Here is a 17,025-nt window from a genome sequence, read left to right as displayed (position 1 = left end):
TTTTCTTTACTATATTTAGGAACTCATGAAATTATTAGACTTACATTCTTTGGCTATTTCTCACTAATCCCAAGTAAGTACAATTTAGGAAAAATTCTGTAAGAGCTTGGGTACATACAGAATTTGCTTTGGATGAGTAGCACCATCAAAAACAAACAAACAAAAGATTCTGCGCTACCTAACACTGTAGCAACTAGTCTCATGTGGCTATTGAACACCTGAAATGTGACCAGTCCAGTTTAAGATGTGCTAAGATTAAGACTCAGGATGGAAAACAAAATGTAAAATAGCACAATGATGAAATAATATTTTGGGTATGGTGGATATATCCAAATAACATTACAGTTGGGTATATTTAACATATTAAAATTAATTGCACTTTTTTAACTTTTTTAAATGTGGCTACTAGAAAATGTAAAGCCACATGTGACTTGTAGGATATTCCTATCAGAAAGTAATATTCTGGAGTCTTACAGTACTTATATCCCTGGGGAGATTACCTGTAAAGGGCTAATTTAACCCTTTGCACTCGGATGGCCCCTGAGGGGACATTGTAAATCTAACAAATCACTTGGACGTCCCCTTCCAGGTGACATAAAGAGATTGCTGGTGATTATATAGGACAAACTTATGCCAGTGCAAATTTTTCAAAAATGTGTGTTTCCTTGAAGTTTTCCATTCAAATTGCACAAAAAAAATTCAAATAAAGAGATGGAATATATCATCGATTAGCTGAGAAGTGGTTTTCAGGAATCAAGAATACGTCTTTCCACATCTTCACATCTTTTTTGAAGAACAGATTGGACAATAAATTACATATTATTAATATGGGAGGAAAATGAGATTGCATTGTCTGTTCGAACAGAAAAACGCCAGGTAAAAGATTCCAAGCACATCTTACTATTCAAAGAAGATATTCTGTATCTCTTTCCAATATAAAATAATTTTTTCAAACCTTCTGAAAGATTATAACTTATGTATATATGCATTATAATTATCTTATTTAATCCTCACAATATGAACTACTATATTTTTTTTTACTAATTATATGTATCAGGTATTTGAAACAGTAGTCTTTTCTTTCTTTTGAACCCTAAGGAACATATTACTTATACAATGAGAGAGAAAGGGACTAAAATAAAGCCTGAGTCCACGTCATACCAAAGATTCAATAATTCCATTCATGGTGGCACTTATGCCTGTTGAGATGGACATCTGCTTCAATAGTTCATGGCACAAAATAAGACACTTCTGCAGTGTTTCAACATCATTCTAAAATGAAGACAAAATATTCGGCATTAGTAAGAATCTTCTGCTGCTCCTTTTTTACTGAGTTGGAGTCTCACTCCATCACCCAGGTCGAAATGAAGTAGCATGCTCATGGCCACCCCAGCATCAACCTGCTAGGTTCTAGCAATCCTTCCACCTCAGCCTTCCAAGTAGCCGGAACCACAAGCATGTGCAACCTCGCCCATCTAATTTTTTATTTATTGTAGAGATAAGGACTTGCCACATTGCCCGGGTTGGTCTCAAACCCACAGGCTCAGGCAATCCACTCACCTGGGGCTCCCAAAGTGCTGGGATTACAGGCTGAGCCACCGAGCCTGGCCCATTCATCCTTAAATGTTTGCTTTCTCAGGGCCTTGTGTAGGAGTATATTGTTACTATACATAATTTCTGGGTGATATTATTCAGTGATTCAACATCTATGAGCTAACCCAGATAACTTTTTAAGTTTCAGGTTCATATGTACAACTGCTACAAGACATTTCCTCTTGGATGTTCCAAAGGCCCTTCAAACTTCGTACTTCCAAAAGGGAAACAGCTCATTATTATCCAAACCTCTTGTACTCCTTAATCTCTATCTTCATACTATAATCATCATCTACCCAATTATCTAAACCAAAAAACCAAGAATACATTTTTGACTCCCTATTCCTGTTACTAATTCCCAAATACCGCTCAAATTCATCACTACTTTCCATATTCACTGTCATTATCTTAAGGCTGCCATCTTATCAACCCTACATACTGTAACAGTCTCCCAAATATTATGCCTGTCTAGACTGTTACCACTCTCCAATCCATTTCCTGAACAATGATCTAAGACTTAAATCTCATCCAACCACTTGAAATACTAGTGGTTCACCATCATTCTTAAGACACAACATCTTTTATATTGCTTACACAAGGCTCTATATGACCTAGCCCATAATTTTCCCCCAGATTTCTCACGTACCTCCCTCAATTCTCTAATCATGTGGACCTACAGTTTTAAAACACAACAGGTACTCTTTAACTTTTGGCCCATCACACATGTTGTTTCATGTCTAAACATTTCTTTAATAATTCATACAGGAGAGACAACACGGTATGTGAAAAGCACAAGTTTAGAGTCCCTGCTTGGTTTTAAATCCTGTCTCTACCATTTATTATCTGTATGACTTTTGGCAAGTTACTTGTCCTTTATAAAATGAAGATAATAATATTACTAACCAAACAGTATTATAGTAAGACTAGAATGAATTCACATTTGTGAAGTGATTAATGCAGTGACTACCCCCAAAAAAGCACTCCATAACTTTTAGATTATATTGCTATTTGTATCCAAATCTCAGGATAAAACATTGCTTCCTCTAGGGAAGACAACAGTATCTACCAGCATTACATACCTCTCCAAAAAACCTCTGTATTTCCCTGACCATAGCATCTATTATGCAGTGCTATAATTGTACTGTAACAAATTTATAGTTCTCAAGCAGGACAACGGGACACATAAATGGTTAAGGCAAGTTAAAGATATTATATTAATCATAATAGACCACTTTTGCTAATTTTCTAATTTGAACCTATAGTTTGTCATTTTTCAAATTATATTTTCAGTTTTTGCTTTAAAGTTGCTTTCTGAACTTAATAGCCTATAATGATCTTCAGATCTTGTCAAATAAAAAAACAAGTTACTAGCTATGAAAATAAAATTCAAGTATGTGCTGTGGGAATGTGGGGTATTAGAGTAGGGATGTCTATGGCTAGAGAGATCAAGGACATAAAAGAACTCATGAAACTTTCCTAAATGGTAAACTCTCCTATTCAGCATTCTCTTTATGAGAAAATTCTTCCGAAACCAAAAGTATAATAATAATGATGTTCACTACAGAGGACATAATCCTGAAAGATCTGAAGTTAATATCAAGTATATTAATTAATACCATTCTATCTTATTTTAAGATATCATTTGTTATAAGATAGAATGTTATCAATACCATCAATAAAAAGCTTTTCATGAGGAAAGACATAATACATTTAAGAGACTAATTTATCAAGCAACTTTTTTAGCAAAGTTAAAAAAGACTGCTGAAAAATAAAACTTTAAATATCACTAGATACATAGGTTTAGTGTTTCATTAAAAATAACAAAGTCGCTTAGCTTTTTCTAAAAATAAGAGTAATTAAGATTTAAGAAACACGTATGATGGTACAGTCCCCATAGAAATTGTTTTCCTAGCAGTAGAAAGGTCATGGGTCTTCCACAAATAAGGAAAAAACGAGTGCATTTTCCTTTTTAAACCATTCAAGATTAAAACAAAACAAAACAAAACAAAACAAAACAACCTCAGAAGTAAACCACTGAAAGGCTAGCTTCCCTGGCAAAAAATAAAGATTTCAGATTCTAGAGATTAAACATGACAAGGAAACAAACTGCTAGCTACAATCATTACAGTTAATTAAGCCTTTCCAAAGTCCAAAAATAGAAACAGGTGGGGAATTTTTTTTTCATTTTAATTCATGTTGCTGTTATAAGCCTCTCCAGAGTGAATTTATTATGAGTAAAATAAGATTTCACTGAGATGATTAACAACACTTGAGATTTAGTATGAAAAAGTTATCTATACCTTCTCTATGTGAACTTCTTTAATTTCAAGTTGCTCTGTTTCTTTCAATAGATTTATTTTGGCATCTTCTAATGCTTTTATTTCTTCTTTTAATTCTGATGCCCGATTAAAATCCTGTAAAGTAATGCAGTTTTCCAAAGCTTCTTTTGCTTCAATAAGCTTAACTTTTATTTCAGCCATCTAAGGAAAGATATAAATTGTTTGTTTCAACACCAAACAAAAACTATTAATATGAAAATCTGTAGCAAACTCCAGAGCATTATTCAATATCTCAACAACGCAAAATTTAAGCTGAGCCAAGAATACAAAGTTGTAATTTCCCTAACACAGATTTGCAAATCTTTCAGACTGACATTTCTTAACATTTTAGATACTCTTATAGTTTAACAATTAAACAATTTGATTTTGTGAGAACAATTTCAAAACTGTACAAGAGGAAATAACAGACCTATACAACTACACTACGAACTCAAGCATTTCTTCAATTTTGAAGACTTACCTTGAGTTCTTTCTTTCTTGCAGCAGCTGGATCATTAACACCAACAGTAACAATGGGTGCCCGAATCTCTGAGATAATTTCTGTAACCTGATAAAGTTATAATTCAGAGTACATGCTTTAGTATATGTTAATATATGCTTAATATATCAGCAAATAATATCAAAATGCTACAAAAAGCTCCAAGTAGTGTCTACCTTCTACTGAAAAATAGAACAAAAATATCTAAAGTAAAATATACAGGTAAAAATAACATTTTGTTTGCTAGACAATTTTAGGGAAAAACAGACCAAAAAATACATCTGACTACAAACTGAAATTACCTAAAGGGAAGTAGGCACATAGACACTGGAAATAAAGGATCCCCATATCGTGCTTGAAAACAGAAACGAATTATGGTGCCTAAACTAAAAATATCTGCCTAAAACCCTCAACTCCTTCCATTGTTCAACAATGTAGAAGTTAAAATAGAAAACTGAATATCCTCTTATTCTCCCTTTAGGTACACAATGCACAAATAACGGCCGCATAAGGAAGGACTTTCAGAACTATTTGGACATTCGAGTTGGCTGATCAGGAGTACTTTATCTCCCAAATAAAAATCCTTAAGCAAATGCTGAATAACCGCTCATGGGGAATGACAAAGAGATCGGAAGAGATGACTTCTGAATTAACCTACAACTCAAATTGTAAGATTTTATGAAAAGAATGAAACAGACCTGTTCTTTTGGGTTATCCCAAGAAAAAAATAACACTTTTAGAAATAGTATTAGATAATCAATTAAATTAATAAGTAACATTTATTTCAGTATTTATCAAGCATTTTATGAACATTACCTCATTGAACAATAAAAGGTAGGTTTCATTGCTATTCTTGTTTTGCAGATGAATAAATAGGCTAATTAATTTCCCCAAAGTTACAAAGCCAGAAATTGTCAGAGGGGATCTGAACCCAGGTTTGTATGATTTAAGCAACCTCTTAAACACTCTAGTGCCCAGTGGGCAAAATCTCATCTCACTTGTCACCTCTTACCAAACCTGCTCCATTTCAAATTGATCCAACAAAATAATAGGTACTCTAAAATAAGAAGAATAACATTTAAAAGATTGAGTGTGTGTATACGTGTGTTTGTGAGACAGAGAGAGAGAGAGAGAGAGAGAGAAAGATTCAGTTTCAAGAAACTTTAAAACTCAAAAGACAAAACTAAAAGACAAAATAAATATTTCTAAAGAGAAAACAAAGCAACATTCAATGTCATTAACCAAAACCTCTTATCTTCATCAACAATGAGCGGTATAAAAACCTAGACCAAAACTATTTGTACCCCTAAAAACTATTAATTAAAAAAAAAAAAGGAAAATTACTTACAATTTGTGTTCTCTTATTATCATTTGCAATAATGTGGAGTAGTCTCTCAACAAGAAAAGAAATCAGGGATATAGGGGTTGTGGGCAGAGTAAGAATCTCCTGTAAGATAGCCAGCAGTTTTTTTCTGCAGTCAAAAAGAACTATTTTAATTTAAATGCCATTATGACAGAATACATCTTATCTCTAACATTTTACCTGCCCTGTAGATTTTATTACATTTGTCTTAGTTCTTTCATTTATGTTTATCACTAAAGGTACAAAATCCATATGTACAGACTTAAGGTCAAAAATTCACATTCTACAAAAAAAAAAAAATTTTCTTTTAGACAATGCAACTAGCTTTCTCTAACAGTTGTATTCACAAATAGAAAATTTTTAGCCGAAAACTTTAATTTTATTGATTTATTCTGAATAAACATAACTAGAAAAAAATATATATATGTGTATTTTTTTAATGTAGATATATATTTATGGAAATATATAGAAGAGGAAAGGGAAAAAGAAAACTTTTTTAGCACTTGAGAGAGCTAGGGCAAATATATTTAATTATATTATAACGAGACTATATTTCAATATAGGACATTAAAAGAGGAAATTAGAACAAGTGTTAACATTTGGACATACCTTCCTCCTTCTTCACTGGTATCCAAAGATTTAATAATTAGAATCAATTGTTGACCTATAAATTCTTTTGTCATCAAATTTTCAATATAGGAAAAATCCCCTCTATGTTCTTCATTAACAACTGGAATGCTCTGGATGTAACTAAAACAAAAGAATTAATAAAGGAGAATCTACTAAGAAACATCTAACATGAATTGACTCTCGCCATTAGATCAGAAATGGGTGATTTTCAGTTCATATTAGTCCAAATAAGTTGATGTTTATACCGTGTAACTTTTTTTTTTTTTTTTGAGACAGAGTCTCACTCTGTTGTCCAGGCTGGAGTGCAGTGGCACACACTTACTGTAATCTTGAACTATTGGGATTAAATGATCCTCCTGTCTGTAGCCTGCAGAGTAGCTAAGACTACAGGTGCATGCCATCCCACCCAGCTACTTTTTATCAATCTTTATAGAGACAGCATCTCGTTATGTTGCCCAGGCTGGTCTTGAATTCCTGGGAATCAAGTGGTACTCCCACATCGACCTTCCAAGGTGCTAGAATGATGGGCATGAGCTACTGCACCCAGTTGGATCTTTAACTGATTAACTAAACAACTATTTGAATTCACTCCCTTGAGCCCAGAAATTCGAGGATGTGATAAACTGTGATTGTGCTGCTGCACTCCAGCCTGGGCGATAGAGCGAGACCCTTACACAAAACAAAAACACTTCACATAATACAACTTAAAACTGACCCACCAATTTTAGTTACCATGAAATCTTCTCTTAATCATTTTAAAAGATATTTATTATAATGTAGAGATCAAAGTTTTTTTAAGGTTCTCTCCAAAAATATATACTTAAGGCAGCTTTCTGTAAATTTTATGGTTGTTCCTTTTACCTTAACTTAATAAGCTTCATTTGAGATCCCTGATTTAAGTAAATACCTCACTTATCAGGAAATGATTTCATATCAGAGTTCTTAGTCAAAGAATCTCCTGCCTAAAATAAACAAAATTGCCTGAAAACATATTCCTGAGATAATCAGGAAACAATTTATCAGTTTAATTTAGTTTCTGTACTTGAGTAAATTAATACTGTCTAGTGATGCTCACTGCTCCAAAAAGAAAACCATTCTATTTCTTAAGCATTCTTTCAACAATGACTAAAATAACATTTTTAAAATTTTTCTCTTTATAAGAAAGTAAGTTGATTAAAGTTACTTATTTCAAAATTGAGATTAAGTGACAAATGAAATGCTAATCCCTGACCTTTTAGAGAGGAATCAAGCTCTTTACATGTCAACTTTTGAAACTGTCCTTAGAGTCCCTCTCTTTTATGCCATTTAAATATTCAATATTACCTTCTATAAACATATATTAATTACATACGAGGGGGAACAAAAAAAGAGGAATTTACTAAAAATTGCGTTGGTTTTTTTTTTTGAGTCAGAGTCTCACTCTGTCACCCAGACTGGAGTGCAGTGGCCGCTCCCGGCCACCACAGCCTCGACCTGCTGGGCTCCGGCGATCCTTCCGCCTCAGCCTTCCGAGTAGCCGGAATTACAGGCATGCGCTACCACGCCCGGCTGATTTTTTGATTTATTGTACAGATGAAGTCTCGCCACGTTGCCCAGGCGGGTCTCAAACCCGCGGGCTCAGGCAATCCACTCACCTCAGCCTCCCAAAGCACTGGGATTACAGGCTGAGCCACCAAGCCCAGCACCTACTGAGTTTTTGAACTCGTCAGTTTTGATGTCTGTTAGTGCTTCTGCCATTTTTTGTTTCACCTTTCCGCATCAGCAAAATGTTTCCCTTTGAGAATTTTTTTCATCAGGGAAACAAAAAAAAAAGTTGCTAGGGCAAGATCAGGTAAATAGTAACAGTGGGGTAGAAGAGTCATGCCATTTTTTAATCAAAAACTGCTGAAAACTCAGCATGGTGTGGGCAGGTGTGCTCACAAATCACCCATCATTAAGTGGGCAAATGCACTGAAATAAGTTACCTCCCCCCAAAAAAAATTCACTGAAGCCAAACAAAGCCTCTCACAACAATGCTAGTGATACACTGATGCCAATGGGTTCCTGAAACACTTACCCAAGGAGGGAAGCCTGTACTACAAGGAGCCACCCTCCAAAAGCTAATTCCAGGGTTTTTTGCATCCCCTTTCATATTATTAAACTATGTTTCAGACTATGCACCGTATCCAGCCTGCTACCGGTTGCAAGCTAAAAGTAATTTTTACATTTTAAAATGATTATAAAAATTTTTTGAAGTTGTTTAAGCCTTCCTTTGGAAACACTTCAACAGGGACCAAATAGCATTATAATGAATTACCTAATTAAATGACAATGCCTATAATAATTGCCATTAAAACATGTTATTTAGGATACCGGCTCATATTTCAGATATTTATCTTAGATTTAGAATTTTGCAGGAAAATTCATAGGCATTCATAGTTTTGCTGCCTAACATATATGTGGGACCATTATAAACCAAAAGCAGAAAACTATATTTTATACAAAGAGAATCTAGGTCCATAATTCTTATTATATGAAAGCTTTTTAAAAAAACTCATCGAAAACAAAGTTAAAAACATCAACATCTATCAACAGCAATCCCACTTCTGGGAATTAACACCCCAAAATCCCGAAAGTACACATATTTACAAGAAAATGTAACACACCTTTGCTTTCATCAGTGAAATATAGGAACACCCTAAGTGTCTATCAACAGAGGAATAAATTAAATGTTACCACCATACAATGGAATGATATGCCATTAGAACTGTAACACATTTATAGGTAATATATAATAATCTCAGATATCAATAGGTGGGAAATAAAAACCAAGAAAACAGTATGTAGGTCATGCTCTATGTTTAAAGAAACCTATTGTGTATATTTCAAATGCTGAGGAAGACATGAGTACACATCTCAAATTGTTTAGGTGTTAATGCTAAGGAGATCCAATGGGATTAAGGAAATAGGAGATAAAAGAAGGAATTACTTACTTTTATTCTATATACTTCTGTAAGTGAACTTTGACAAGAATGCATTGTCTTACATAATTTTAAAGTGAAATAATTAGGTATTACAGTAATTCAAATAATTTTAAGCTTTATTTTGAAAAAAAACTTTAATACAAAAAGCCAGATAGTTTTTAACGAATAAGACTAACCACGAAAGCCCACAGTGAATTGCAAAACTACACCCCATGCATCATATCAGGCCTGCTACCTGTGGTTAGGGTTAGCTAAAAATAATGTTTATATTTTAAATGATTATAAAATTTTTAATTGTTTAAGTATTTCTCACACATGAATATTATAAAAAGCTCAAATTTTAGTGTCCATAAAGGTTGATAAAGGTTTTATTGAAAAACAGTCATATACATTTATTTGCATTGTCTCTGGCTGCTTTTACAATGGCAGGCCTGATGCAGTGGGTAACACCTGTAATCCCAGCACTTTGAAAGAGGCGGGAAGACTGCTTGAGCCCAGGAAACAGAGCAAAACCTCATGTCTACAAAAAATTTAGGAAGCCCGATGGCATGTGCCTGTAGTCCCAGTTACTTGGGAAGCTGAGGTGGAAGGATGACTGCCTGAGCCCAGGAGACTGAGCCTGTAGTAAGCTGTGATCATACCACTGCACTCCAGCCTGGGCAGCAGAGTGAGACCCCAACTCAAATAAATAAATACCATGGCAGAAATGAGTCACTGTGACAGAGACAGACTCTAAATTATTTACTATCTGGCATTTCACAGAAAGTCTGCTAACCAGTTTCAAAAAGTAACACACCATCATTAATCAACTTTATGGAGAAATGTTTATAATCACATCTTAGTTTTGAGGAATAACTCTAAACATATTGACTTTGCTCTTTCAGTATGACCAGCACAGGAGTCTTCAGAAAAAAAGTCAATGCATTTGCCTATGTAATTTATCCCTGCATGTCCAGAAAAGGAGTTTTAAATTTATTCCCAATCAAGCATGACTCTGAGGAAGGGGGCTGGGAGGTTCACACATGCAGCAACACAAGCATAGTCCAAACCAAAAGAAAAAAATTTTACCTCAGTAAATACTCTGCATATACTACAGGTTCTGGCAAAACCTGTTCTAAGAATTCTTCACCTTCATCTCCTTTGGATTTCAAATATTCACAAAGGGCACACCAATACAAAGCAATTTCAGGAGTTAATGTTTCCACTGGAATCAATTTCCTTAATTTAAAAGGAAGAAAATAAAAGAAAGCATGATCTTTATATCCAGTTAAAGACTGGACAGAGTACAAAAGCAGGAGATTTGCTTTAAAACCACCATCCTTTTAATTACAAAGTCATTAACTTATCCACATAAAAAGAATGAAGAAACTTAGAATTTAAAAAAAAAGAATCCCACCTCCCCTACCTTGGGAAGATGAATCTTTTCTTTCCCTCTCCCTCTCTAATTTACTTTTAAATAAACTATATTTTCTAATCTGGAAAAAAAAGGGAAATCAATAAGTAAACATACACAATGGGTGCATGCTGTTGGATTTTCTTATGGTAGGCTAATGCAAAAGTCAAAGTAATAAATTGGGGGGAGGAAACACAGCTAAAGGAGATGTCTATGAAAACGTAATAAGTTCTTATACCAGAGGGGGTAAAAAAAAGAAGAGAATATTCATCAAAGTAAAGAAAACAAAAGAGGAATAGAAAAAAGGTATTAATGTAATCTAAAGTCATGAAGAAAAACCAATTAAATGTAGAAGTTAATCAGCATTACATTTCAAATAATGAATCCTTTTTGTACCTGCCATCACTGTTTTTACAGATTCCCACAAGTTCATTGAGAGGAGTCATTGAAAACAAGGCACTGAGGACAGAAACTGCCACTTCAGAAGAATTTTCCACATCTAATCGATGAAGTAACTCTAAGATATTTCCTTCAGAGAAACGTAACCACCCTTGGAGAAGATGCTTCTTCGTTGCTTGTTTCACAGCATCTATTGAGTAATTCGAAACATAAGTGAACAAAAGATCCTTCTAGCTTCCATTTCCTGGAATTTGTTTTAATTAACATAAAGTCAATAATTACAATATAAATAGGTAGAAATTAAGAAGCACAATTAAACATACTATAGAAAAACAAGTACAATGATACTGCAAAAGTCACTGTAATAGTCACTTCCAAATACAAATGGAAAAGGTGCTGCACCAAATACCCAAACACTACCATAGTCCACACACAAAAAAATATTCCTTCTCCTTTGGGTTCAACTTGGCTTCAGGCGTTAGTCTAGAATATGTAATAACTATTATTTCACTTGTTGCCTAACTTCATCTATTACATGATTGCTATTTACAATAGTGAATTATACAAGCATACATCACTGAACAAACCTTATTCTTAGCTTTTAAGGCATGTCTAGTCATTAGTCCTCTGGCAAGTTGATTTTCTTGCTACAGCACAGTAGCACCATCTTAGCCTTCTCAAGGGAGTTGGCAATTTTTAAAATATCATTTCTATAAGCAGATAGTCTAGTTTAATAGGCAAGAGGGAAAAATACGAGGAAATTCCTAATTTGTTGTTTCTGATGTACAGAACACATTCATATCAAGGTATACATAAAGGGGATAGCAATTTTTTTTAAGGGAATGGGCAAAAAGAGAGATCTTGTCCTAGTAGTTCTGATATGAATTAGTTCTGTAAATTTAAGTATAGCTTCTCTATCTGTAAAAAACAGGAATGTTGAAAGAAAAAAGCTCTGCTACTTCAAAATGCCAAGACCTTTAACCTCAGGATATGTTTTCTGTATAATATACCTAGATACTTTCACAAAGCTCATGGGAATGACAGGCCTACTTGATCTAATTCATGACACTTGTTTCTTAAACTTATATTAAATCTGACCTCAAAATTTATGAAAGTTTTACATATAAAGATGGGTTTCTTACCTGATCTGTCATTAAGACCTTGTTGAAGGAGCATTACTCTCTGAGCAATGGACATAGCTTTCATATGAACTTTTTCAGCTAAAACCTTTTTTTAAAAGATAATAATAAAAAGATGGTCATTAAACTCAACACAATTCAGACATCTGATAAATAGTAATAGTGCCATCTTAGAAAACTACCCAGAATCACCAAAAAATAGTATCTGGTAACACATTTAATACAAAAAGGTTCTACCTAAATTACCTATGCTTACCATAAAAATCTCAATTAAAGAAATCATCACTATGTGCCAAGTATTTTCCAAAAGTACTTTAAGAAAATGGCTTCTTGTCATTTTAGAACATACCTACAAAAAATATTGGACTTATTTACCTGATAAGCCAGCTTTCTGACAGCCTCTTTCACATCCCTGGTGCGCCCCACAATTTTTGGCAAAGTCTTTGCTGATGGTGCAATACATGATAACACTGCCCGCCTAACTTCTGGATTTGAATCATTTTCAATCAAAGTAGCATATGCTAAAAATAAAGCAATCCATTTTAATACTAAAGAAATGATTATACTTAATAAAACAGTCCACATTTTGATATCTTAAAAAGTCTTTAATATGATAGACACCAATTTTTTTTTTTTTTTTTTTTGGTCTTACACGTTTAATTTTAGCTAAAGGTTTTTTCCAACTTTCCTTCTAAGGACACAGTAAAGAATTAGTCAGTGAACGAGGCCTGAAGACTAAAATTGAAAACAAATAGGCCTAAAAGATATGAAGAATCAATCTATCATTAAGATTATGTCTTTGCTAGGCCTCAATACTTAGGAGAAAGTTTAGAATAGCAAGCAGTTTATTTTAAACTGCCATGGCTTTGTAAGCGCCTGTTATTTTTTTAATGAGTCCTAAAAAGAAATAACTTCTGGTTTTACTTACTGACACAAACTCATTTCTTGTGTTTAAATATACTTATTCATCTGTACTTTCACATCTTCCCCATCTTTACTATCAAATACATGTTGACTATCAAAATACCTGTTTTACACAGTATTAATATGTGTATCTTTTCATTCCAAAAAGTATCAACCACCAAAAAGTTACCAAAAGTGATTATACAACATGTAACGGGGACAAAGATAGCAATGAAACAGAATGTTCAACATATACGTCAGTATCTATAGAAAAGTAAAATATAACTATGACCCCAGAGGTAGAAAAAGATTTCTTAAATAAGAAACAAAAAAGTTCAAATCATAAGGGCAGATTTAAACTTTTGACATTAGAATTTCTGTTGCTCTTTTTGAGTTGGGGTTAGACTGTCACCCAGACTCAAATTCTTGGGGCTCAAGCAATCTTCCCTTTCCCTCCTCAGCCACCTGAGTAGCCAGGACTATAGGCATATGCCACCACACCAGGGCATTTTTTTTTTTTTTTTTTTTTGTAGAGACGAGGTCCTGCTATGTTGCTCAGGTTGGTGAAAATTTTGAATTAAGTTTTCCTGTCATTTTGTGTAAGTCATGCTATATTTTTGTGATTATTTGTAACATTCATCTACGTTGAAACATTTGTTTTTGTTTTTATAGTATTCTGGCATTCTGTTGTATGAATCTGGGCAACAGAGTGAGACTCCGACTCAAAAAAATAATTTTTTTTTAGAGTAATAGAATAATTACCTAAAATTCAGGATAACAGTTACCACAGAGGAAGACAGATGCAATAGGGTAGGATGCAAACAGGTTTCAATGGTACTGATGGTGTTCTATTTTTTTTTTTTAAGTCGTGTGGTTGCTACTTGCTATTTATTATTTTTATCAGATATTCATTACCTGTACTCTCCCAAATGTGTAGTTCATAATAAAAAGATTAAACTACTGAGAATTTAACAAAATCAACAAAACTGGAAAAAAATTTAAGAAGCTACACATACCATTAACCACTGGACATTCATCATCTCTGGGATCCTGAAGTCGTGAAAGGGCCAGAACTGCCTGTATTCTCACATTTGGAATCTTATCTTTTAATCTAATAAGCATGGCTTCATTAATTTTATCAAACATATCATCATCAATCTGGGCATTTTCTGGCATGCTTCCCAAAAGCTTGTTTATGAGCTGGCACACTCTAAATCTGACTGCACTGCTATTTGCTTCATGAGACTAAAACAGAAACAAAAAAGGATTCATAGTCACATACCATTCCTAAATAATCCATACTATTTGAATTCTATATGTTCAGAATTCAAGAAATTACAACTCATTACTTGAAGCTCTAATGCTACCTTCATCCATACGTATACTAGATACATTATCTTACAGTCTCAAAATAAAGTGTGAAATAAGTCTTTGCCAAGTTTCTAGAGCACAGTTCTTGTTGTAGTTACTTCTAAAATGGAAAACTAATTTAAATCAAACACGTGAGAACTGCTTTAAGGAGATCATTAAAAATTTACTACAGGAGTTATTTTAGAAGTCCACCTTCTAATCTTAACAATAGATCTAATACTTCCTATAAAAAAATAGACTCATGTGCATTTCCTCAATCACTAGAAAGGTAATTGTGCAACGCATACAAACTCCCGTGGCTCTTTTAGCGTGGCAAGATGTTGGACAACACTTCCCTAAAGTGCTAGCTTTCATAGTACCTGTAAGAGAAAAGTAAACAAATAGTTTAAAATGCCACCATCTTGTTCCTCCTCCTCATCTTCCACCTTCCCCTGGTGAAATGAAGTCACAAACTTGGCCGCAAATTCGATCACCCGCTCCACGGCTGGTTCGCGTTTATACACCACCATCGCGAATTTAAGGTAATGGACGAACTCCTCGTGAAAACCTGTTTTATCGTCCACCTGAAAGACAAAAGGAGCCCTTCGCAGACTGCACTGACAAGCATCCCGTATCCCAACATTACCCTAAAACCGCTGCAAGTGCCAGTCATCCCTTGGACACACCCAAATCTCTACTGGGTAAACCCTCAATCATCCAAACCAGCGAAAGGAAAACACGTCTGCGTGAACTTCTCTCCCCAGGCCACAACGCGCTTCCCCGAAGGCACGCAGGCTTGCATTTTGACAGCTGAAGACGTCTTTGGTTTTCTTCTTTTCTTCACCCTTGAGTTCGCAAGATGCCTCTAGTGTTAGCTTAGTCAACATACATCTACCCTGGCGCGCCTATTTCTCCCACTTTGGCCTTCCTGTCACACAGACGCTTCTTGTGGACAGAACTTCCACGTCGCATCTCACGCCCTCACGCTTTTTGGACCTCGAGATGCATGGATCTTCCCCAGATTCGCTACCCTATGCTTTTTTTCAGGGCTCCACTCGGACAGAACTTAAGGGGACGGGAGGGGATAGGTCCTCATGTACAACTTGGTATTTGGTGACCCCTGAGAGGGCTAAAGTGACGGCCGCTGCGAGGGTGACCTGGGAGGGGGGATGGGGTGGCCTCTCGCCCAGTTCAACGCCGAATGGTCCGCCCGGGTTCGAAGCCATTCTGATCCCAGGCGGCCTCGGGTCAGCCGGCCGTCTCTCTCCGGATCTCACGTCCCTCCGAAGCGGGTCGCGAAGGCGACCAAGGCTGGAGTCCAAAGGCCACGCAAAGCCCCTGGCGGAGGCTGGGCCGCGCTTACCTGGCCGTAGGCGCGGCTCAACGCCCCCACCAGCTTCGCCTGGTTCTGGTGAGGCTTCTGAGCCAGCCGAAAGGCCTCCTTCGTCGACAGCAGCTTCTTTCCCGCTTCCATGGCGGCGGTACTCGGCCGGGTCGAGCCTCGCCCGAGCGCCCCTCGGCAGAGCGTTTTGCAAAATCGACTCAAGACTCCCGCTAACCGGCTTGGGGAACGTTCAAATAACTCCCGCGGGAGGCGGAACTACCGCGAGACTTTTGAAGGCGAGAGCGGGAAGCGGGAGATCCGCCCCCCCCCACCGCTCCAACCCCGCGGTTTGGGCGCATGCGCAGAGCGTCTGTCCGGCCGTTTTCCCGGAGAAAAGTGGCCTTTCTAAGGGGACGGACCGTTGGCTCGGCCGGAAGTGGTGCCGGCTGGGAGAGCAGGGCGGACCGATGGCTTGGCCGGAAGTGGTGTCGGCTGGTTGAGCGGGGCGGAGCCGCTGTGCGGCAACCGGGACCGGGTTGGTGGCGATAGGCCTGGCCGGCTCGTGCCGCCGGGCGCGAGGCGAGCAAGAAGAAACCTCTACCGGTGAGAGCAGGAAATCTGCGGAGGGCCATGATCTCCGCTCTGGTTGAAGGGGCGGGAATGCCGAGAGGAGGGGCACGTTTCGAGAGACGTCGGGCAAGGAAAGGGCGCGCCGGGAAAGGCTGGGCCCCGCGGCTGCCTCCGAGGAGGGCGACGCTCGAGGTCTAGTGGAGACGAAGCGGTGCTTTCCAAGCCTTAGTTCCAGTCTCTGGGAGCCGCTGCGGAGGCCCAGTTAACAGGCGTGCGGGGGGACGACGTGTGCGACAAAGGGGAACGCGCGAGCGGATGGGTCTTTAGGGTGGTGGTGCCGAGAGAGAAGAGCAGAAACGGAGTCTTTAAGCATTTTTTTTTTTTTAATTGTATCAGACAGAAACAAACGCCTCTCTTGGGGCTCGGGTTGCACCGCCCCAAAGCATGACGGCGGGAGACCAGGATATGCCACCCCAAAATGTACTTGTCGGGTGTGTTTTTGAGCTGGTTATTCTGAGATGGCAACTTGAGGAATAGCTCTGAAAATCTTTTCTTTTCTTTTTTTTTTTTTTTTTTTTTTT

The 17,025-nt window shown here is 36.7% G+C and overlaps 2 protein-coding genes across 2 annotated transcripts in view; one reads left to right on the top strand and one right to left on the bottom strand.

Moving 5' to 3' along the window:
• NCAPG (non-SMC condensin I complex subunit G) overlaps nucleotides 1-16,072 on the bottom strand; it is a 32,205-nt gene extending 16,133 nt beyond the window's left edge. The window contains exons 1-12 of the mRNA XM_008058622.2: nucleotides 15,914-16,072; nucleotides 14,931-15,134; nucleotides 14,217-14,445; nucleotides 12,673-12,818; nucleotides 12,301-12,385; nucleotides 11,156-11,348; nucleotides 10,435-10,584; nucleotides 6,383-6,523; nucleotides 5,759-5,882; nucleotides 4,393-4,479; nucleotides 3,894-4,073; nucleotides 1,162-1,272 (exon numbers count right to left, since the gene is read on the bottom strand). Of these exons, the coding sequence (XP_008056813.1) occupies nucleotides 1,162-1,272; nucleotides 3,894-4,073; nucleotides 4,393-4,479; nucleotides 5,759-5,882; nucleotides 6,383-6,523; nucleotides 10,435-10,584; nucleotides 11,156-11,348; nucleotides 12,301-12,385; nucleotides 12,673-12,818; nucleotides 14,217-14,445; nucleotides 14,931-15,134; nucleotides 15,914-16,024 (1,761 nt within the window). The 5' untranslated portion in view covers nucleotides 16,025-16,072. The remainder of the gene's footprint in view (nucleotides 1-1,161; nucleotides 1,273-3,893; nucleotides 4,074-4,392; nucleotides 4,480-5,758; nucleotides 5,883-6,382; nucleotides 6,524-10,434; nucleotides 10,585-11,155; nucleotides 11,349-12,300; nucleotides 12,386-12,672; nucleotides 12,819-14,216; nucleotides 14,446-14,930; nucleotides 15,135-15,913) is intronic.
• Nucleotides 16,073-16,373: 301 nt separating this feature from the next.
• DCAF16 (DDB1 and CUL4 associated factor 16) overlaps nucleotides 16,374-17,025 on the top strand; it is a 7,439-nt gene continuing 6,787 nt past the window's right edge. Inside the window, exon 1 of the mRNA XM_008058621.1 lies at nucleotides 16,374-16,477. The gene's annotated coding sequence lies outside the window, so the exon portion shown is untranslated. The remainder of the gene's footprint in view (nucleotides 16,478-17,025) is intronic.

Source organism: Carlito syrichta, unplaced genomic scaffold (genome assembly GCF_000164805.1).
Source record: "Carlito syrichta isolate Samal-C Ts95f unplaced genomic scaffold, Tarsius_syrichta-2.0.1 Scaffold303517, whole genome shotgun sequence".
NCBI classification, from domain to species: domain Eukaryota; kingdom Metazoa; phylum Chordata; class Mammalia; order Primates; family Tarsiidae; genus Carlito; species Carlito syrichta.
This window is presented reverse-complemented; position numbering and strand designations above follow the sequence as displayed.